General features: G+C 36.0%; 1 protein-coding gene across 16 annotated transcripts in view; it reads right to left on the bottom strand.

The window, feature by feature from the left end:
• MBNL1 (muscleblind-like splicing regulator 1) overlaps positions 1–25,171 on the bottom strand; it is a 220,794-nt gene that overhangs the window by 114,114 nt on the left and 81,509 nt on the right. For 3 of the 16 annotated variants that reach the window (XM_010835406.1, XM_010835407.1, XM_010835408.1), the window contains exon 2: positions 6,894–7,009. The exons of 12 other annotated variants lie outside the window; for them this stretch is intronic. In XM_010835406.1, coding sequence (XP_010833708.1) covers positions 6,894–6,899 — 6 coding nt within the window. In that variant the 5' untranslated portion in view covers positions 6,900–7,009. The remainder of the gene's footprint in view (positions 1–6,893; positions 7,010–25,171) is intronic. One more of the 16 variants, XM_010835410.1, reaches the window with a different exon arrangement.

Below are 25,171 nucleotides of genomic sequence, written 5' to 3'. Positions count from 1 at the left end.
GTGTGCCCAGTCATGTCCAACTCTTTGTGACCCCATGGACTGCCAGGCTCCTCTGTCCATGGGATTCTTCAGGCAAGAATACTGGAGTGGGTTGCCATGCCCTCTATCAGTGGGGTCTTCCTGACTCAAGGATCAAACCCATCTCCCCTGCATCAGCAGGCAGATTCTTTACCACTGAAGCACCTGGTAAGCCCCAAGTGCTGACAGAAGTGTGGTAAAATCAGGGGGACAATTGATTTTTGAAGTAATAATTTCAAGTCGGGCAACCAGAATGCATTTAGTTAATAAATATGTCAAATAATTTCACACAAATACAATTACTGTATTACAGAGAATGAGCATTCTCCCACCTTTATGATGCCATAAATAGATATCTTGAAAGTTGCAAACTGAATAATTTTTTTAATTTTGGAAACAATCGAAGTCAATTAAAATTTCTACTTAGAAACAGAAAATATACAGTTGCATACAGGTCTGATCTTTTCAACTTTAAGAATTGAAATTTTTGGAAGACTGTCAAATTTACAGGATCAAAAACTGAAATAAATGGGATGGCAGAAGTTCTACACTCTCATTAAACAAAAATATTTCAATGATTTCCTTCCAATGTGCTTTTCAAACTCTTAATATAATGAAAGCCACACTAAACAAGACAGAAATAAAAAAGAAATTCTAAAGGCCCCAATCATGCTACACTGGAGAAGTGAAACCAGGTTTATGAGCCATGCTCAGAAACTCTAAATACTAAGGAATATCTCTTCTAATCCTAGAATCCATTCGTTGCTCTGCCAACATTGCTCTGGCCCTTCAAATGTACTGCAACTTTAAGAAACAGAATCACATACAAACAAGTGCACTGGTTAGAATTCAGTGACTTGAATTCTGGTCTTGTCTCTGAGCTTAAGAAATTATGAATTATTGGTCCTCTGTTTCCTTATCTCCAAAATAGTCATTTTATAATTTGTTCAATTTATTTATTATTATTATTTATTCTATTCAGCTAACTGCTAAGATCTTAATAACACCACTATTTTGGGATATCTTGTACCTTTTCTGTATGCCTTAAAAAAGCAACCACTAAATTCTAAATATTACTATATTGTGTCCTGCTTACATGCAGTTACTTTCTTCATAAAACATTAAATACAATGAACATCACTAATTGATTATGTTCCACTAAAAATGCTTTTAAAGTAATTTTAAAATTGTAAGAACATTTTACAAATGGCCATAAGTACAATCTATCAGTCTGTCTTCACTTAATTAAATAATTTTAAAATTTAATACATATATATAATTTTATATGTATATTGTTTCATTTCTTGTCCCAGTAGAATATAAGTATTCTAGATAATAAAACAGAAAAAAGCATTCTACAAGCCAACTTGAGAATAATGCAAACTCCTAACTTCTACGGTGCCATACATTTTTTAAAACTGTAAACTCATTATAAATGTTAAGAATCAAAGCATTAAAATTTCCCTTTTCTGTTTTTACATGTGAAATCAATTACTCAATTAGATGCACTGAAAGACAGCAGAACATTCCATTTGCTTATGCTTCAAAAGTCTAGAGGGAATAAAACTTGAATTCGATTGTAAATAAAATATTCGGTTGAACATCTTTTAGTTTTAAAAATACACATGCTAAAATAAGCACCATCAAAGATAAGTCTTCTATTTCATTTTATACAGCTGTTGGTCAAAACTTCTTTTTCATTTTTAAAATCTGTTACATTTTTGGTTGTTGAGATGAAAGTGTTTCAGTGTGACAGTAAGCTAATAATAGCCTTGATTCCAACTACAGGGAATCAATTAAAAGATTAAGTCCTTATTGAGAAGAAAACAAAGGGAGGAAAAAAGAAGGCATGAATTGATAGTAAGGCCGCCAACGATCTCATATTAGAAGTGTCTTAATAACACTTTCCAGAATAATGTCCATGAATGGAGGCAAAATAAAGAATAAAGTTTATAAATAAGTAACAGTTGCCAAAAAAGCTATAATGCTGAAGAGATGATTTGTGCCATTCACTCCAACATGCTGCTGTGCTCTCTCCCATCCCTCACACACCCCCACAAGTATTCTTAATCCAGTATTTTACATGTAAATGGAGCAAAATCTTCCCCCAAGAAATAGAGGCAGGAAAATAATCTCTTAAAAAAAAAATAAACGAAATTAAATTCTAAAAGAAAAGAGACTGCTACATTTAGAACAACAAGCAGTAATTTTTGACAAAGGACAATAATGCATCCTGGCACTACCATGAACTGAGCTGCCCTTCTCATTCCTTCTGAATTAACTGTGGACTTTGGAATTTGAGTTTGAAAAATGTGAGGAAATAACCATTTCATGTTTCTGGTTTTCAACATGAATGGAGAGGTAAATAAAATACAGGCATTTGAAAAATACACACTTTCTATTTTATTTTTAACTGTTTCCACTCTCAACAAGATTCTCTGACAAGATACACAAAGCCAAAAGGTCCTTCACAAGTTCCACTTCAAATGATGGAAAAAGTATTTTTTAAAAAACTATTCATCATCAAGTTTAATCTAAATAAAATCAAATAGAAATGTGACTATTACACCAAATTCCTAAAAGAAGTGTTTTTTACTTTGGTTCTATCATCAGATACAGAGCTGCCCAAGGATAGCCTACCTATGGAGTCTACATTAAGTCAACGGCTGTAGGTTGTTTTAGCATCTAGAGCAGCTTCCTGGAGAAATCGGAATCTTACCTTTACACATCTTCTGCAGAGGTTTCTTGGTGCTTTGTAAACTCCTGAGGTCTATGTCAAACGGCCATTCTCTTGCTCCCAGGGTCTTAGGGGCTTGGAGAGATCCCAACACCTGCTGCTACCACTGAGTGTCGAGGCTAGGAAAGCTTGAGGGTTTGGACAGCAGGATCACTGAGCCGCAGCCAAAGCTTGGGAAGCCTTAACAACTGAAAGCGGGTGTAGAGGGCAACGTGGTACCCAGCACAGGGCGCTCAATTGTAGCAGCAGGGGGAGGAATATTCCCGCCCTCACAGGGGTTCAGAGGCAGCCATCGGGGAACCCAAGGGTCTGTCAGTGGACAGGGCCAAGGAAGTGGAGACATGACCACACAGCACAAGACCCTAAGGGGACAAGGGAATGGGAACAACTAGCACAGAGCTCAAGAAGCGCTTGAAAAGAATCACCAAAATTCACCAACAGAACATAAGAAGCGATGGCAAAGTGCAACGAAATACACGAAGATAGGCCATTCTAGCATCCCACATACAGCCAAAAACACAGCTGAGGGGGGAGATGGAGCTCTAGTTCTAGAAAGAAAAGTAAGGAAGACACATTATAGTATGTCTACTGGCGTTGAGGTTAAAAATCTATTTAAGTGGCATAAAATTCCTAAATCACATTATTATAACATTTATATTAAGATAAGGGAATTTACAAATACAAAAAAAGTCACAGGGTGCTGACCCCCAAGACTACAGAGATTAAAAGGCAAAGTTATCCACTATGAGAGGAGAAAATGAGAAGACAGCAAGAAGGTTAAACCCAGTTGATTTTTTAAATTGAGAAACCATTAAAACTGCTTTTTAAATACAACATGTTTCATCAAACACACCACCTTCTATTATAATCAGATGACGGGAGACTGAAGGAATTCAATGAGATAAGAAGAATAAAAAGAAAAAGTAGTGAACAAAGAGTGTTCAGAGATGAGGCAGAGATGGAAAAAAGAGAAAAGAGAGGAGGCAGAAAGAAAAATGAGCTTAACTCAGTAGTTTTTAATGCTCTGTCAGGTAACTACTCACTGAGATTCTCCTAAATTTGGGCTTCACAATATTCTATTTTCCATGGAGACACCTATAGCTTGTTAACCACTATTCACAGCTCTTCAACTGCTCACAAACCTTCAGGAACTTATCTTGAGGAGCCAAGTGAATGTTAAATATTAAACAGTTACAGGAGATAGACCGTAAGACAATTTTGCTTTAATGAGCTGGATAAAATCAAACTAGAGACTAAATATAAACTCTGATAGAACTTTAATAATCCCTAATATGAATCAAAATTAAAACGATCAGACTCATTTAGGAACTGTCACTGTTTCAAGATGAGAAGCAAATTAACCATGCATAATATTTTATATTGTTTTAGAATTAAATGAAAAGAAATACTACTGCCTAATGGAAGTTCTGTGTGTGTAATCTTGACTTTGGGTATTTACTTTTATATAGACATATGTGTGTGTGTGTATATATATATATAAGTCCAAGTTAACTAGAAGAGTAATAATAATCTATTTACTTGGTGTCAAATAACTCAAATATTGTGTGTTGGGAAAGGCTGACTTCCATCCCCAGTCTCATATACATGTGGTTATGTCATATATATTATGTTGCTGCTGCTGCTGCTAAGTCGCTTCAGTCATGTCCAACTCTGTGTGACCCTATAGATGGCAGCCCACCAGGCTCCCCTGTCCTTGGGATTCTCCAGGCAAGAACACTGGAGTGAGTTGCCATTTCCTTCTCCAATGCATGAAAGTGAAAAGTGAAAGTGAAGTCGCTCAGTCGTGTCCGACTCTAGCAACCCCATGGACTGCAGCCCACCAGGCTCCTCTGTCCATGGGATTTTCCAGGCAAAAGTACTGGAGTAGGATACGTGCAATAAAAGCAGCACTTGCTTGGGCAAAACTTATGTCCAGTAAGTCACTAAGGGTCAGATATTTTTATAAAATGAAATAATCCTTATACTACAAAATAGTAAGTACTGCCTAGGCAGCTAGTATTTTAAATCTGAGAGAATTGAGATTGTGTAAGAGGATGAGGAATATGAATTTCCCTTTTAAAATACCTTTATTGTATAAACAGTGCCTAAGTGGAGACAGATGTTTGTTTGAACTAAAGCTTAATTTTTTAAGACACAATCATGTCAATATGATAGGTTTGCATACGAAAAGATGAAGTGAGTCCCTATGGTGGAAACCAAATGGAAGCTGACGTTTTTTCAATGTAGTAAGTCTGACTTTAAATAAAATATTTAAAAATCAATTACAGTTTGTTTTCTGACCTCTTTTCTCAATCCCTCTCATGAAAATCAATTTCAATCATCTAAACAACAAAAACTAAAACATACAAATAAGAAATGTGGAAGAGAAGATAAGAAACGGAATTAATGTTGCCAATTAAAATAGTACAGTCCATTCAATTATAAGCTCTTCAGACTTCAGAATAGTATGTCAGGATTGTCAGTGAAAATAGAAAAATCGGTAGTGGCTTTTTAAAAATAAACATGATATTGCTACTAGTATCTTCCTAAAAGTAATATGATTAGATAATCTAAACCAAAGTTTGTTTCCCTATTGTTAAGCATCACAAAGGAAGAAATTGTTGACAAAGGTGCTTACAATTGTATTCCTGCACCTCATTAACCTGCGAACATAGTAGATGTAGTGTGTGTGTGTTAGTTACTCAGTCGGTGACAACTCTTTGTGATCCCATGGTCTGCAGCCCACCAGGCTCCTCCATCCATGGAATTCTCCATGCAAGAATACTGGAGTGGGCAGCTAGTCCTTCAGTAGGTACTCAATATACATTTACTGGCTGAATAGCCCCGCCACATGTGAAAAGGCACTTCTCAAAAAGCATAGATGATGGGGGAGTGGCAGTTATGGTCAAATAGAGTTCTTAAAAATTGAAATGACATTAAAATCATGGCTTGTCATGGCCTTTACTATGCTCTGAGTAAACTCCTAAATTTGATTGTCAAAGTTTTTTATTAAATACCTATTAATCATAGATTAATTATTCTGGAAAAACATGGTCTACACATCTATGAAAAACTTGGTATTTCTGTATCTTCCAATCTTTTCATGAAAGATACAGGTAAACAATTAATTGGCATATATTCCCTTCTGATATAAATTATAAGATGGAAGAGATACATATGTATTTCAAATCTCAAAGTAGGATTATCAAAAACTATAATAGAGGGGGGATTATAATAGCAGAGGGGATTATCCTTTCCCCTTTGCTTTGGGGAAAGGAAATTTTAGGGTGAGAAAATTTCAGAGTGAGAAAAACTGAGATGAGAAGTGAAGTTGCTTAGTCGTGTGAGACTCTGCGATTCCATGGGCTGTACAGCCTAGCAGGTGCCTCCGTCCATGGAATTTTCCAGGCAGGAGGTCTGGAGTGGGTTAGCTCATTCAAATTACTCATTTTACCAATCAAGAAACTCGCTCAAATGAACTATCTTATATTGGCAATTAAATACATTAGCAATGAAATTTCTTTATTGCTAATGTCAAAGATTCATCCTGAGCAACGAAATTTCTTTAGTGCTCATGTCAAAGATTTATCCTGAGCAACTACCTGACTAATATGAACAGTATCTTACTAATTTCCTTACATAATTATCTTGAATTGAAAAGAATATTCCTGACAAGAATTATATGTAATATACAGTCTCTTAATTTAAAATTCTATATTCTTATTGTGTTGCAAAAAGGAGTAGCTCATTTAGATTTGAAAGGAAAAATAATTTCTTTCATATACTGAAAAGTTATTTAAAAAAAAAATCACTGTCGGTCAAGTGAAAAACAAGAATGAAGATTAAATAGGGCCTAAGAAATAACATCTACTCCAGATACTGAGACAGCTAACAAACTTCAGGATTAGAACTTTCAAGTGGTCAAGCTGGGAATAAATATGAATTTTATTAATGGAACATATATGGTATCATGGATCAGGTCACCAGTGTTAAAACTATGATTTCTTTCTAAAACAAAGTTCTGAGATTCAGACTATAGATGCCATTTTCCCAGGGACGCCACCTCAGTCCTCAAGAGAGCGGGTCTGCCCAAAAGGTATCTTAGTAAACTGGCTCCCCACTTGCCTTATTCACTCACCAGCATCCATTAGCCAATTCCATGCTTTATCTTCAATAGATAAGATACTGCTTCTTCTTGCCATGGTGCCATGAAAAGGATCCAGGAGGTTCCCTTAAACAACATTTCCTGAGTGACTGGGGCAGCACCAAGAGTAAAGGATATGCCAGGTCAGCCACTTGTCCTTCCCAGCAATATTAGCAGCAGCAGCAGCAGCAGAAGCTGGAGCAGACCATTTAGACCCGACTCCTTGCAGGATGCTAGCCAAAGCATTCTTGTTTACTCTACACCTAGATAGAGTTTGCCCGTATGTTTGCGCCTTCCCCACAGAGTGTCAAAACAGGTGTTTTCCTGTGATCGTGCTTAAAATCTGCTCCCCAAACAAGGTGATAAATATACTTTTACTATGAAATTCCACATTTTTAATTCTATGGAAAACACAGTTTTAAAGATTTACTTTATCACAAAGAAGACTTGATGAATCTTTGTTCAATTTTTGTTTACTTTTCCCACTCCTAAGAAGCAGGTACTTTGCCCTAACATTTCCTGTTAATGAAAAAAAGGATGTTACCATATGAAATGAATGTCATCATGCAACTTTGGTCATTTCTTTCATAATACTCTATTTGCCTTTCTGGCATAAAATTACATTTTACAAACGCTTATGTTTTCATAATCTTTACAACACTCCCGACAGATGGGGAAATATCAGGACTCATGAACTTTATTTTACAGAAGAAGCAATGTCTTCTCTGCTTCTCTCTTTCATTCCCATTTTTATGTTATTGATGAGTTGCTTTTCCTCCCAGTGGCACTCAACTTAACGAGTGGCTAGAATATGTCTGGACATAGAAGGTAAATCACTAACAAAACATTTACTTTATTTAACTAATTTATCCAGAGCTCAAATCTCACAGATAAAAAAAAAAAAAATTAAGATTTTTAAAAAAAATCTAAATAGTCTAACAAAGGGTAAGTGAAAAACACATTACTATTATTCTCCTAATAAGTAAATGTTATTTACTTATTAGAAAATAATTATAAACACTGACACATTTATTCTCTGCATAGTAAATAACAATAATTCTCATTAGCAAAACTGAAACCCTACATACACAGATTCTGATGTGTGAAACCTGTATGAAACCCTACATACACAGATACATACATGTTGCTCATGTATCAATACTTCACATGTTCACTTAAACACCAAAGTAAAAATCAGAACAGTAATTAACACATACCACATACCCAAGAAGTGCCAGGCACTCATTACTTTACATGTGTTATTCCATTTAATCTTTGCAGCAACAAAATCACATATTATTACTGCCCCATTTTGCAAATGAGAAAACTGAGGCTCAGTCAAGTTATGTCACATGTTTAAGGTCACAGGGCTCAAAAATGATCACTGAATCCAGGTTATACATAGTTCCAGGCCAGGAGCTCTTAAACATGCTGTGAAAACTGCAGTATCAGTTCTGGTTTACAAAGTTTAGGTAAACAGATCATATGTATATGGTACTTATTGTGTGCCCTAGAATTTCGTAAGTCCTCTACTTCTTCAAGATTCAAAACAACTCAATAAGGTAAATATGTTCCTATTTAGGGGGGTAAGAATGTTAAGGACATTGCCAAAGGTCATAGGAATTGTAAACAGCAAATGTAAACTCTGGATTCAGGGAATGTAGTTCCTGAAGTGGTTTTGTGCCTACGCCTACCCTCTATTGCCTCCTGAAAGCTGATTACATGTTAGATTCTTAAGTAAAGGAGATAAGAAACGTCAGCTCTGGCCAGAACCCTGGTGGGAGAAGGATCATCTACCCCTGCTCCTTTTCAAAAACATAGGTATGAAGTACATAATGTCATACACCCTGGTGACTCAAATGGTAAAGAATCTGCCTGCAATGCAGAAGACCCAGGTTCGATCCCTGGGTTGGGAAGATCCCCTGGAGAAGAGAATGGCTACCCAATCCAGTATTCTTGACTGGAGAATTCCATGGACAAAGGAGCCTGGCAGGCTACAGCCCACAGGGTCACAAAGACTTGGATACGACTGAGCAACTAACAAGTAGATAAGCTTACACAATACACAATTCTATCATTTTTCTTAATGATGCTTACTAATTTAAGGAATTTACAAATGTTTTATTCTCAGATTTTAAAAAGGACAAACTCAGTTTCATACTTTATTCCAATGTATCATATCTTCAGAGGCAGTAACAGAGTAGTAACATTATTATCCTCACAGTGTCAGTCATTCTTTTTGGGGGGATTACCACTGCTGAGAGTCATATTTATTTTTATTCCCATCTTTGGCAAATAAATGTGATCATGTGTAGGGCCAAGACAATAACTGTGAGCTCAGAGAAAGCTTCAGAAATCCAAGGTTCATCCCTTGAGACACCGGCTGCAACCAACCTTAGACCAGGATACTTCCTTGAATATTCAGCAGCTGAAATGACCTTCTTTAAATTAGCTCTTAAAGACACAAAGCCATCTGGGGAATGTCAGACAGCTCAAATCAAGCATCTAGGGAGCCATGTGTAAGTCTGAGAAACCAATAAGAATACTGAGACCAAGCAATTAATTTGGCAGCAAGTCTAACTCTCTGGACAAATTTTGGCCAACTTTAGCTTTTTATGGCTTTAACCTGATATAAATTACCATAAGAATCCATGAAAACTTCAGAGAGAAAATATACTTATGGTAAAGGTATCTACCCTGTGTCAGAATTTAGCCACCAGCTGTAAGCAATGCAGCCATTTGGTGGCATTTAGCAGGAAGAAATTTACATACCGACGTGGCACAGCCTGGGGTGATGCATTAGAGCCTACTTACTCTCAATTATTTTTACAATCAAAAGTTTCCACAGAAGGAAGATGACAATTCTTTACCGTATTTCTAGACAACTACCTTCTCTGCAGAAATCCTTAGGCATTGGAAGTATAGACTGTGTCCACATAAGCTTGATTTTTCTCTTTGCTGACAACAAGATTTAAACTTATCTCAATGTCCAATGTTAACACTGAATTAAAACAAGTTATTCAAGATTTTTAGAAATAGATTCTGGAATTTTTTTGGGTGGGAAAAAATAAAATAATTCCATGGGCTTTTACATAGACAGAACATAACAAATGATTTTATGACTTTGGCACTACTGAGTGACAGACTAGGAAGATCATGACTCATTGATGCAGTCATCTGTATTTCATATGAATATACATAAATATATTTTATATATGTATATAGTCATTCTGAATCTTTGTCTTATCTATTGAAGTTACAGTTCTTGCTGTCAGTGATTGCAATTAAAAACTTAGAAATATGATTCTGAGGTGTCAGACAATAAATATATGTTTGTGGATGACTAAATTAATAGCTTCTTACTCATCAACTCCTACTAGGTTGACTCTTTTATTTAATTCTGTGAACTTGGCTTTATCTGCAAAGAAATATATTAATAAGCACCAACTCTAGCCCGTACACAGATCAAAACAGGAAAAGCTGCAGTGAGCTTCCCAGCTTCTTCTGGAAATTAAACAACGTACCAACTGTAATCAATCCTTAACTAACACAAGTCAGCTAGATATGTACTGGTGACCTAAAAGTGAAAAGCTTTAATTGCGCATTACAAATTTCTGAGTCATTTTGTCCTCACAACTTTTTAAGCTTGAAATCAACCTAAATGCTGGCTAAAGAAAATCCCCAAGTATGACTTAGTGTTTCCAAACCAGGAAAAGGAAGGACTTTCAGTGTTTGAGATAAGGTTTGTTTTCTGTAGTTGGGAAAATAAACATTTCCTACGAAATTATGCCTGGGAGGCTGGGTGTGTGTGTATATGGAAAGAGTGTCTGTCTGCATGTGGGTAAGGTTAGAAAGGGGGAGAAAGCGAGAGAGGGAGAAAGAGAGAGAACTTTTTAGTAGTATTTGGTGTTCGTGCAAACTGGTTATTCTGGGCTGGAATCAGACTTTATCTCAGGAAGTGTGTGTACCTGAGTCATGAAAGCACTGCAACTTATCATAAAATCAACAGGAAATGCTTACCTGACTACATATCATATTTCTATAAATGAAGTGATATAGAATATGTCCCACGTGGTTACCTAAAATAACAGTAGTCTTGGGTCTCTAAAGTTACATTAGTTAGATAACCTTTTAAAATTTGATATCTTTATTTCAATATACATAAGCCACTTTCTGCATTTATATTTTTTCTAAATAGATGAATACACAAATTTTGTCCTGATGCTGTGATTATGTAACCTTAGAGATATATACTTTCTTGAAAACTACTTTTTATGTAATTTACTGTTTACTGTAGTTACTGAGGGATGACCAACAGAAGTACAGTTTTATATGTCAAGTAAGGATACATATGTAACCTAGTATATGACATTTTAAGCATCAAGGCATCAATAAGAGCTTCTACTACAATGATGCATCTTCCCATGTTGGTTAGTTGGAAATGTGTCATACAAGCCTGTGTTTCAATATCTGGATATCGGATTAAAAGTAGAAAGACAAAATGCCACTTCCAGGTCTGTGTCTACCAGTTCATCTAATCCTTATTACACACCTTGGAGGCAGATATATTATTATTACCTTTTGACAGATGCGAACATTCAGAGAGATTGGAAAACGTGTCCAGCAAAACCTGTTCCCTAACTGAAATGAAGGATTAATAGGATTCTACCAACACACATACCACTTGTGATGTTAACTTTCTTGTTTTCTGTTATAGGGATTGTTACACATATATACTTCATCTGATATATAGAGTTAAATTTATATTTTTGAGAATTTATAGAAACAGTTCTTAAAGTATTTGGAGATTGTTAACTCTTCTGTTGTCAGATACGTAAACAATAAGTGAAAATCATTTCAAACCGAGTAGCACACTTATTTTAAGACATCCAGAATGTTTTTGTTTTACCTAACACTTGAAAACAGTAGAATGTTCGCCTGTTTTAAAAGAAATCCGTTTTCTTTATGCACTTGAACATTACTATGTGACTTAAGCCAGGTCAGTTTGGCCAAGGAGTAAATATCGCTCTTTTATTTCAACATCATTTCTTTTATTTCTCTGAATCCGTAACAGAAAAATGTCTCCATTTAATTTTTGTTTGCTATTGACATAAACATTATATGTTGTAACTAAATTTGACCAGTATTATTCCTTTTTTTGAAAGTCCAGTTCTGCCCTGTAATGAACTCCTGTCTGTCTGTTAGCACTGGTACTTCCAGTTCCCCCTTCCTGTTTAAAATACTTTTTCCCCCATTCCCCACCTTTTTTTCCTTCCAGAAATGACTAATCTTCCTGTTATTCTTCTCTGTCAATTTTCCCCCTGGTATTCTTTTTGTGCTGCATAACATTTACTTTTCACCAACTCCTTTTAGAAGTTTACTACTGTATCCTTGACGTTAGCCTTCCGGTTTTCAACAGATTCAAACAGTCAATATTTATGGATGAGTACACTTCTGGGTCAACTTTCATGCTATTTAGATTAAGCAATTTCCTCAAGTCAAAAATACAGCTATTGTTTCCACTGACATAACATAAATATCAATTCTTATCTTCAAAGTTAAATTCAGCTTAATCCTCAGTTACCAGATACCACAATTAAAGGGTTTAGTTTTTTGCTTCTCAAATTTCCTGATAAGGTGCTAGCAAAGCAAACCGAATACTACTGCTTTTAAACATCTCTTGCCTCTCAGCACTTCTCTGCAACATTATACATCATAAAACATGTTAGCACAGACTTATAAGCCAACTGTAAAATTTCTCTATCTTCCTGATTTTCAATTGCAAAAAAGTATTTTCAACGATATTCCAGGAATATCATAAAGCTATTTCATACTATCCGAACATGAATAAAAGAGTTTCTATTCCAGAGAAAATATCTGAGAAGACTTTGGAATTACAATGGTTATTTAAATAATACCCAAAATTTACAACATTAACAGCACATGTCTAGCAAAACAATATAAATTATAACCTCAGATTTGCAGAATACATTTTTCTGGTGAATTTAACATGATATTGTATTTGCTATCTCCTAAACACAAATCCAGTAGATGTTGGCAATTTGATCTCTGGTTCCTCTGCCTTTTCTAAAACCAGCTTGAACAACTGGAAGTTCAAGGTTCAAGTATTGCTGAAGCCTGGTTTGGAGAATTTTGAGCATTACTTTACTAGCGTGTGCTGCTGCTGATGCTAAGTCGCGTCAGTCGTGCCCGACTCTGTGCGACCCCATAGATGGCAGCCCACCAGGCTCCCCCGTCCCTGGGATTCTCCAGGCAAGAACACTGGAGTGGGTTGCCATTTCCTTCTCCAATGTAAGAAGGTGAAAAGTGAAAGTGAAGTTGCTCAGTCGTGTCCGACTCTTAGCAACCCGATGGACCGAGGCCCACCAGGCTCCTCTGTCCATGGGATTCTCCAGGCAAGAGTGCTGGAGTGGGGTGCCATTGCCTTCTCCTACTAGCGTGTGAGATGAGTGCAATTGTGCCCTCAAGAGATGGGAATACCAGACCACCTGACCTGCCTCTTGAGAAACCTATATGCAGGTCAGGAAGCAACAGTTAGAACTGGACATGGAACAACAGACTGATTCCAAATAGGAAAAGGAGTCTGTCAAGGCTGTATATTGTCACCCTGATTATTTAACTTCTCTGCAGAGTACATCATGAGAAACGCTGGACTGGAAGAAGCACAAGCTGGAATCAAGATTGCTGGGAGAAATATCAATAAACTCAGATATGCAGATGATACCACCCTTATGGCAGAAAGTGAAGAGCTACTAAAAAGCCTCTTGATGAAAGTGAAAGAGGAGAGTGAAAAAGCTGGCTTAAAGCTCAACATTCAGAAAACTAAGATACGGCATCTGGTCCCATCACGTCATGGGAAATAGATGGGGAAACAGTGGAAACAGTGTCAGGCTTATTTTGAGGGGCTCCAAAATCACTGCAGATGGCGACTGCAGCCATGAAATTAAAAGACTCTTCCTCCTTGGAAGGAAAAGTTATGACCAATCTAGATAGCATATTCAAAAGCAGAGACATTACTGTGCCAACAAAGGTCCGTCTAGTCAAGGCTATGATTTTTCCAGTGGTCATGTATGGATGTGAGAGTTGGACTGTGAAGAAAGCTGAGCATCGAAGAATTGATGCTTTTGAACTGTGGTGTTGGAGAAGACTCTTGAGAGTCCCTTGGGCTGCAAGGAGATCCAACCAGTCCATCCTAAAGGAGATCAGTCCTGGGTGTTCATTGGAAGGACTGATACTGAAGCTGTAACTCCAATCCTTTGGCCACCTTATGCGAAGAGTTGACTCATTGGAAAAGACTCTGATGTTGGGAGGGATTAGGGGCGGGAGAAGAAGGCGACGACAGAGGATGAGATGGCTGGATGACATCACCGATTCGATGGACATGAGTTTGGGTGAACTCTGGGAGTTGGTGATGGACAGGGAGGCCTGGCGTGCTGCAATTCATGGGGTCGCAAAGAGTCAGACACGACTGAGTGACTGAACTGAATTGAACTGAATTGAACTGAAACACAAATCCTGTAGAGAAAGGAGGGTCTTACTAGTACCATTTACACGGGCTATTCATACAAGATGTTCACAAACATTTAGATATATGTTTTCTAAAATCCAAAACACCTTAAAAAAAAATCCTGACAAAACATATTTTAATTATAGGAGATAAAGACATCCATAAAATGTCACCCTCAGTTCCTGAATACAGAAGTCAAACTAAGTTCAAATACTTGCTTATGTTAAGACAACACAGGATCTTAAGCATTAATTTTTGTCTTTTGTCTTATGGAGGTCTCATTATTCCCTCTTCTTACCTTTCCAAATAATAAAAATAAAAACTTCCTCATTTGTCACATAGAGTGCCCAATATGCAGATACTTAATTTTTCTTTGGGTCAGCAGTAACAACTTTCAAATCTCTTTACTGTTTTTATTTCAGAGACTAGGGCCAGGGTCTCTAAAATCAACTAAAAATATTGTTTGTTAAAAATGTGTAATACAGGACACCAAATATGAGAGTAAGCAAAAACAGATTCACAGACACATTTGTTTTTTTTTAATCACATCATATTATGAATAGGAAACAAACCCAAACTATATATTCTGTGAAAAAGCTGGGCCAGTGTCTACATTCTAAGTCTAGCCTAACCAGGTGCTTACCAAAAAAAAAGGATGAGCAACAAATAACTTTTGAGAGAACAGACTCAATCAGATAGCAGTATATTTACAGTAAACAGAAAGGAAAGGGAACTTTCCATGAGAAGTAATGTTATCAAAATGCATTCATCCAAAAAAAAAAAAAAAAAAAAATCAAAGAACTTCCATAAGGGAAATTTTGTAAAAATGTGTTAGAATACTTTGACTATATCTATAACTGTATTTCACTTTATTATTAGAAGTTAATGTCTGATTCTGAATATTGGTAAATAAAAAATCATGCATTTCTCCATCTTTTGCTGCTGCTGCTATTAAGCCACTTCAGTTGTGTCCGACTCTGTGTGACCCCACAGATGGCAGCCCACCAGGCTCCTCCATCCCTGGGATTCTCCAGGCAAGAACACTGGAGTGGGTTGCCACTTCCTTCTCCAATGCATGCATGCATGCTAAGTCGCTTCAGTCGTGTTCGACTCCATGCGACCCTATGGACAGCAGCCCACCAGCTCCTCTGTCCACAGGATTCTCTAGGCAAAAATACTGGAGTGGGTTGCCATTTCTTTCTCCATCATCTTTTGCTATAAATTGTATTATGGAACTGCCAACTAGATACTATGGAAAAGCCCTTCATAGAAAAATTTCAGGTAATAAATGCAGCAAGAATAATATAATTAAAAGTCACTGCTTTACAATCCCTAACAAAATCATGGTGCTATGAAAAAGCTCAGCAGTGGAGTGAAACCACTGGATCTAGATCTGATGGAGAACTTTATAGGAACTGGCCCAAGTTTACCTGAACTTACTGATAGATTTTAACATCATTAAAAGTGGAGAGAAATGAATTTATTCCCTCCTGATGGGATGCAACTGGAAGTACACAGCACCAGGTGGGAAATATTCTTACCAAATAATAAGCAGTAGCATTAAAATCAAATTCAATTCTAGTTTTAATTTCTAGTCTACAGAAAATAAGGGTGATGGGAGAACAAGCTAAATGATACTATTGGGAAGCAATTAGCTAAATTCAGAATCTCAAATATTCTCTAGGACAATGACCTGATTTTTCTCAACAAATAAAGCATGAAGGGGAAAAGGAGCAGGAATTATCATAGATGAAAAGAATCTTGAAAGACATAAAATCTAGATAGGTATTTTTAGATGGTCATCTGAGCGATCTATTTGTAAAAAGATGTGTTGTGATAATTGGGAAAATGTTGAATGTAAACTGGGAATTAAGTGATACAATGAAATTATTATCAATATTGATAGATTCGTAAATGTTATATTTAAAACAAGTTATTAATACATAAAGTTCCTACATACATATAAGTAAACTGATAAGAATGTCTGAGATTTGTTTTAAAAGATATCAGGGGAACATAAAAAAAGACGCCAGGGACAAAAGGTACCTGGAAGGTAATAAATTAAACACAAAATGTTCACATGGATGCATGCATACAAAATACTGATTGATATATACACAGGAGGTGTTACAATATTTCTCTAATTCTGTATATGCTTAAATATCACTATACAAATTTTTTGTTTTTGTGTTTCTCTAATTTTTTATATTTTTATTTTTTTAATTGGAGGATAATACCATAGTAATTTCTTAAAGCTTCCCAAAGAAGGGAAAGAAAATGAAAACAAAGTATTGCCTATAAGAATAACCAAACCTTCTTCTGTATTTCTGATTCAGAAATAGAACAAAAGCAAAACATGGTTGACAAGCTAGGTGCTGCTTCTTAAAACTTGACCTGACTGACCTAACTCAATTCATTTATATTTGGGAACATAAAAATCTGTATCTGTAACAGGGAAGTAAATGACCTTTCCTACTTCAGGAAAATGTATATATGAAAATAAATTATAAACTTAATTTGCATCCCTGGGGTCACAAAGAGTCAGACACGACTGAGCGACTTTCACTTTCAAACAAATATAGATATCATTATAAAATGCTTTCTTGTTCACCTTCATGTCACATGGGTATACTAGCATCTCTTCAACCAAGTAATAAGGTCTTTAGGAGCAAAGTCTCGTATTCCTTCAACCAACAACCATTCAGACATTCTTTTCGATGGAGTCTATTACGTAACAAGTATTTCACTAAGTGACAAAAACACGAAGGTGGTAGGTCACATGTCATGCACTGAAATCCAGAGAGGGAGGAAGATGCATGTAATTAGAATTCATGTGCCGAAGACAGTGATGGAGAAATGAACTGGGTGCATTACAGAAATAAGAAGGCAGGGCGGGTTTGAGGAGAAGCTTCTTAGGAAGAGGTCATGTATAAACTGAATCTAAGTATGAAGAAAGTTTGCAAAACTCATATAAGAAGAAAAAAGCACTGAGAAGAAAAACAGAAAAAAAAAAAGAGAAGACATTGGGTTGGGACAGCAAAAAAGGAAGGCTTTTAACCATAGAGCACGAAGGCTAATACTCATGGTTAGAGGCACTGAGTCTTGATCAATGACCCACTGAACTAAGCAAAATATTAAGTACTTAGTAAAGAATCAATAAATACCTATTAATTAAAGTACAGAAAGGTAAACAGTAATGCTACTTGTGTGTTCATTGTACATCAAGCATTTTGCTATTAGACTGAGAAAAGTATATTTCTTATTCAACATCATATCCATCCCAAGGCAGGTACCATTATTATCCCTCTCCTACAGATAAGGACACCAGGACACAGAAAGCATAAGTAATTTGCTCAGTTACTCCACTGGCAAGTGGGATAGAAAGAAAGTATCTGGAAACAAATAAAACAGCAGAGAAAGAAGATATCTGGAAAGAAAATTCTACACGGCTATTCCACATGGTCCAACAATTGTTCAAAAAAGAAGAGATAATTCTATAACCAGTGGGTGCTGCTAAGTGTTTAATAAGTAGCTTTCTGAGGAGGGAGTTGTAGCATTTGCCAATTTCCACAGTGTAAATCCTCCCACCATGGCCAAGTTTAAGCTGCCAATATGATGTCACTTAACCTGGAGTTAGGAAGAGGTCTTAAGTAAGCCAACTCCACCATACCACTCCCTGCAGCCTTCAACAAGCTATGCAGGGAGAGGGCTGAATCAACAGGCTATTCATTTGATCAGAAGATAACAAGTAAATCAAAGAAAAGGTGCCACTGCTATCTCTTGTTATTCACAGACTCTGTACATAAGCAACATTCAATTTAGAGTTGAAATTAGTGAGCTCCTAAGAGCTTCCCTGGTGGCTCAGACGGTAAAGCGTCTGCCTACAATGCGGGAGACCTGGGTTCAATCCCTGGGTTGGGAAGATCTCCTGGAGAAGAAAATGGCAACCTACTCCAGTATTCTTGCTTGGAAAATCCCATGGATGGAGGAACCTGGTAGGCTATAGTCCATGGGGTCACAAAGAGTCAGACATGACTGAGCGACTTCACACAAGGAGTATAATGAAATGTATGAAAAGCAATGAGAATGAACAAGTAATTCAAGGAAATATACATTTTATATGAATGACAGAGTTGACATTAAAAAAAGGATTCTTTCTATGTGATTAATGAACAGTGATTATTAAGTGATTCCCTGCTAAACTATTCTTCCCTCAGGGAGCACACAAGATGATTTATTTCTGACTAGAGAAGCATAAAAGTGAAAGCATGGTTTAGAGAAATTACTTGATTTTGGTCAGCAACAGTCATTACAACCAAAAAAAGAAGAGGGAGATTGTTTTTGTATACCATCTGCTTTACAAATTACCTATCGTATAAAAGGGGCAGAATGACACTGATCAGAAGAAAGGAGGAAAAAAAGCCAATTACTCACAGATCTAGATGTATCTTATCTATATTTAAAGAGCATACAGATATATGTAGAAAAGGAGTTCCAATTATTAATATTAGTGTTATGTACACCATTGATTTGAAAATATTCTTTCAGGTTATCCATTTAACAACAGCACTGACCGAATAAGCACAGTTAGATCAATTTTGCATTTGTATATGAAGGGAGTTAGAATTATTAATATTAATATATTGATCCTTTCTCCTTATAAAGTTCCTTTATCACTTCACAAGTGTCCAATAAATAAATATATCTAGATAAATTACAAGTGAAATATAAAATCTATTTTTCACACAGAATGTGAATACAATGCCAAAGAAAAGCAGCTGGTGATTGGCAAAGTAAAAAAGATAAATTCTACACTAATGTGTTACAAACATCTAGCAAACTTTAAGCAAGTATATACCTGTTTTTGGCACATGGTATGGACTGCAGCCTATTAATGAACAGAATCCTGGCTTATACAGACTCTCTAGGAAAAAAAGGATGCAATTCATGAGCACTGTCTTACGTTACTTGAAAGAAAGTGAAAGTTGCTCAGTTGTGTCCAACTCTTTGCGACCCCGTGGACTATACAGTCCGTGAAATTTTCCAGGCCAGAACCCTGGAGTGGGTAGCATTTCCCTTCTCCAGGGGATCTTCCCAATCCAGGAATCAAACCAGGGTCTCCTGCATTGCAGGCGGATTCTTTACCAACTGAGCTATCAGGGAAGCCTTGTGCTACTTAATACGTATGCAAAACAAAAGCAAAGGATGCTTCTGAGCCTTGTTAGAGTCTATATACGTTGGTTTCTGATGTTATCATCTCAATAGTAGGTCCCAGGCATCTTTTATTGGGTCAATTTAACTATTGATTTCTACTCATAATGCTTATCAATGGCAGAAAAGATGTCACTTTTTCAGTTCACCGCCTTAGGGAGAAAAATTCACAGAATAAATGATTATAAAAATGAAAAAAATCAATCAGCAATATTGTCACCTAGTACATAAAATAACTCCAACAACCAATTTGGCTACTTAACTAAATGGACCTTTTTTCAGCCCAGTTACTAGACTGGGATGAGACTACAGGTGTGTATTTTTATCTTTGTGATATCAAGTTGAGAAGTGAAAATTCAAGTGATTTTGCTGCTCTAGATACAATGCTAGTTTTCATTTCTTTGAATGAAACAGGCCTGTCAAAGAAGTGTCTATGTCAATTTTTAATGAAATGTGTGGTCTACTGCTTTACAGTAGAAACTAACACAACATTGTAAAGCAACTATAGTCCAATAAAAATTAATTTTTTAAAAATGTGTGGTCTGATTTACAACTATAATGGTTATAATTAGTTTAACTGCTTTTTGCAAACCTTAAGTGGGGGGGCAAGAAAGGTTATGGGATGGATCAAGAGCTACTATTGTAGCTGGTATTCCGCATTTTGTTTCACTTCAAAGTCAATACAAGTAAAGTAGTATTTACTGGAAGCTTACCACGTACTGGGCCTATGGGTGAGCAATTGAGATTCTAATGACTAAGGCACAGCCTCTGCTTCCAAACAGCTTCCAGATAGACGAATGGAAGTAAAAACTTAACTACAATGGTCTGTCTACACTAGGAGCACCACGGAGTTCTAATGTATCTTTTCTGAACTGTATTTTTATGCAGTAAAATCACCTAGTAAGTAATGTGTATGTGTAAGTAATGTATATGTTTTCATAGTTCTGAATTATGGTAATATTACCTGGTTTATTAGAATCATATCTAAAACCAGAATGGATAGACTTTAAGTTAGGGATTAAAAGATTATCCTATGATAATATGTCCAGATTAAAAAAAAATAATAAAACTCAAGGTAAAACAAATGATCACGAACTCTTCCAATTAGTTTAAAAGTAGATCCAACTGTGTGTTCTTTTGAAATTAACATGTTCCTGTGTGCTATACAAATAAGAAGACTTGAAAAACAGAAACACAGAGTTCCTGATTTAAAAACAAAGTTTCTTAAAATTTTGGTGATGAAAAATGGCAAACCAGGCTCAACAGAATGTCTCATGAGCATTTAATTACTTCTCAACTTGCAAGATTAGGAAATTAAACTAGCAGCACAATCATCAATAAACACAGTCAATGTAGTATGAGGGTGTTCTCTTTTGAGCACTGTATGAAGAGGCTCACTGATGAAGACAATAAGCATTGCTTACGCCACAGGGAGACACTCTACAGAGCCCATATCCCTTTAAGAGTATTACCTTCTCTGAAAGCACACTTTACAACAAAAAAGGCACACCGAATCTAAAATATTGGGTCAGCAGAACTTAATTCTCCAAGAAGACAACATTTACAAATTGTGAAGCTCCTTGAAGAGGGCCAATAAGTCTCAAGAAATAACGTATCTTACTGTTCAAGTGGAGACTGTAGCATTTGTTACCAGCTACATAATTACTCCACTCTAACCCTTAATGAGCCTGAAGTACTAAATTTTTAATCCCTCCCGATGATCCTCTTCAAAGTGGATAAATGGAGGTTTCCCCTCAATCAAATACTTAATTGCTAGGACTCCTGGCATCGACACACAGTCTGGATCATTTCTGACTCACGAGAACTTCTCAGTTCTTTTTAAGATAGTTCCTGTCATACAGCTCCTAAAAGAATTGTTAGAGGGAAGAAATAATGAGCAAGTGAACAAGTGGTAGGACCTAGGCATTTACACTTTGGGGAAGCTTGGACTCTCTGTTCTGCTTGGGTTGAAGATTCGTAACACCATAAAGTTTTCACACTTGGAAGACAAAACCTTTTGGTTTTCCCTAAAATTAAAGTGTAGAGAATTTTAAGAGCATCAGAGTCACATGATCTACTGACAATATCATGTGTCTTTGTTATTATTATTAGGTCTACAATAAAAATGACAGTTGTTATAGTTGCAGTCTGGACCCCAGAATGTTTCCCCACACGAGAAACACCGACACTAATCAATGTTCTTCTCAGTATTCTCAGCAGAGTGAGAGAAAAAGGAAAAACAAACAGTGATGATATTGGTATCCTGGTAGTACTGCTTCTCCCCATGTAACCTCTGAAGAATAAATTAATACTGTTCTATCTACATGTGATACTTTCCCAACAAATCACTCTTACTAACAGTGAGTTAATATTGTTACAAGATTAACTGTGTATTGTGCCACTGCTCTGACCAATTACCATTCGCCTCTGAGACATGGGCTGTCCATACAACAATCCTTATCAGGAAGCCCAACCGGGTCCTCAAGTGCTGCCTGCCCAAGATAACATATAAAACGCGGCAGAAGTGCAAATAAAGGCCTGCTCAAGAGATTTACATCAACAGAACAGAAACAGTCTATTAGGGCACCAGAGCAATTTAACTGGATGAGTCCTGCCACAAATGAAGGGGGCCAGATTCCTTAGAGAAATAGTTTAAAAAGAGTTATATGTCACTATCCAACAAACGTCCTATTACTTTAAAAAAAATTCTCTAATGAATTTGAAAGCACATAAAATCTGCTCACAATTATTAGTCATGGTTAGGAAGAAACATTGCTTTCAATTCACTGAACGCCAAATGCCAAGGACATTCAAATCGCCATACATAGAGAGGTGATGAATGTAAGCGTCTCCTTCTTAAGGAGTTTGTCATCTTGTGGCAAAAAGAAACATGAAAAACTGAACTATAATATCAGGTATAATGTGATTTATTCTGTAATACATAAAATGGTCGGAAAATGTAGAGAAGAAAAGTTATTCATGAAGTATGTCTCATTTGATAATCACTGTATAATGAGGGCCTCTTATGAGTAAGAGAAATGAAAGAGAACTAATAACTCATCTGTCAATTGCAACCACAGGTTGGCTTCAGATGCAAAGGTTTAACTAAAAAAAACCATTCTATAAAAATCAATTGGCTATCTAGAATGTAAAATACAGGATATTGGGTATTTTATGATATTAAATTATATCTAATACATCCTTTTGTTAGTAAATTTTGGTATAAAGTTAGGTATCCCCCCCTTTTTTTTTTGGAGAATCTACTATTAAACAACAAAACACTATAAACTTTTAATACTGGCAGTAATCAAAGCATCATGTTAGTCAAGAAAGCTATGCACCTTGATGGCAGTTAACAGCACCAACTCGACCTTAATTAATAGTAGTTATCAACCAAGTGTATCATAGGCTATTTTCATAAGATGAAGACAGCTTATTCCAGTTTTTGCTGTAACTGATTGACCAATCATATTTAAGGGTTCTGGCAATCTCAGGATCTTCATGAATATGATTAAACTCTAACCCCACTAGTGGCTCCTCAGTTTCCTAATCCAAAAAGCAAGTAGATTGCAGGACATCATTTCTAAAACTCTTCTAACTGCAATCCAAAGAATCTATGGATCACTAGAGTTCAATGTTGAAAGTGATAAAAAGCAATCCTGTCTAAATATCATGCAAAACCCTTGAACATTCCATGAAAAATCTTTTAAAATGTAAAGAGAAAACAAATCTTAAATTTAGGCAAGAAAAATGTCAGGTATTTTCAAGGAAAAACCTAGCACCTGAAGTTTTTATTCTTGAAATGTTTACAAAGTTTAATTGTAGTGGAGGCATGACTATTGAGTGATTTGCCCCTACAAGTGTTACTATAGTAAAAATGAAAGTGGAACCCTAGATGAGTCTCAATTTTCTTTCAAGTTACTACTTGAAAAATGCTAGAAACACTTCCAACACTACAAATAAAAATAAGGTTAGTAGGTTATTTTCCAAATTTTAAATATTAACCTGATACTGAAAAATCATAATAATCACAGGTACTTAACTAGCTAGAATCTGTGAATGACTGTGGTGTCTTTTTTTTTAATCTGTATTTTATTTCAGTTCTTCAAATTGACATAATAGCTACTCGTGGCTTAGAAATGAGATTTACAGGCTGTTCCTTCCAAATATCTATGTAGTAATGATAAACCCAGTGATTAGAATCCATCAAGTTCACATGAAGCACGGTCACTGGTACAAAAGTTGCTGCTGGACAATGCATCTTTTCAAACCACTGAGAATAGAATCTGTAAATCCACAAATGAATGATTTTCCACCATTCAAGTCCTGTGCCTGCATGCTAAGTCACATCAGTCATGTCTAACTCTGAAATCCCATGGACTGTCGCCTGCCAATCCCTTTTGTCCATCAGATTCTCCAGGCAAAAATATTGGAGTGGGTGGCCATGCCCTCCTCCAGGGGGATCTTCCTGACCCAGGGATCGAACCCACATCTCTTATGTCTCCTGCATTGGCAGGTGGGTTCTTTATGATCAAGTCCTATTTTCACTCAAATGCAGTTTAGAACCACACAGTGGAAGACACTTGAAGCAACTGGGTAAACTTAAAACATTTCATCTTTAATTTTATGATGATGTAGTTTTATATGTGCTACTGGAAATTTATTTTTAAAAATAGTTTAAAAATACAATGACCAATAATCTGCCAAGGTGATGGAGTTAATGTGCATAAGGGTGTTAAATAATTTCCTACTGAAGTTCAAGACAACATTCATTAAATAATTAGAAATGTATGAAGCAGTATCCTTTTAAGGAGTTTTATTATAAGGTAAACACATTTTAGTGATTAAATCACTTTCAGAATGCTGGCAACTTCAGATTTCATTTTTCTTCCAATGGTGATCTGTTTTTCTCGAGAACAGTTACTAAGAAAAATATTTTTCAACTAGTCATAAGAATGACTTCCTTAGAAGTCCTCTACTTTGTACTATTAAACAGTCTGGAAAATTGCTTGCTTGCCTCATTCATGCTGTCAAAATATACTACAGGCTAAGGCTAACCATCAATTTTCCCTGCTTCCTAGAACAACACATACAATTTATGCATGAAGTTCTAAACGGCATTTGGACTTTTAGGATCACTTTCATGTCTTGAAAGTTTATAAAACTATATCTACCAGGCTAGCCTATTCATTTGCTATGCCTAAGGACTGCCTCTAAAGTAAGAAAAGTTTCGTTCATTTAAATCCATGATCAATTAGAAATTCAAAGACAAGATATTAGAATTACTTCAAGATTATTATATTTGCAATTACTTGGAGATAATGAGATGAAACAGAATATGCAAAAATACAAAATTCTTAACAAAAATAAAATAATTATGAGGTCAACTAGGTCATCACTGAAACTCCACATTTGTTGATATATATTATAAGAAGCTTAAAAGTAGCATTCTTTTACCAACTATTTTATTGTAATAGAAGAGATACAACAAAACAAAAGATACATATCAAAACTGAAACTTGCTAAGTCCTTT

This window comes from Bison bison, unplaced genomic scaffold (genome assembly GCF_000754665.1).
Source record: "Bison bison bison isolate TAMUID 2011002044 unplaced genomic scaffold, Bison_UMD1.0 scf7180017864042, whole genome shotgun sequence".
NCBI lineage: Eukaryota > Metazoa > Chordata > Mammalia > Artiodactyla > Bovidae > Bison > Bison bison.
Note: the sequence above shows the minus strand (reverse complement) of the source record. Positions and strands in the feature narration are given on the sequence as shown.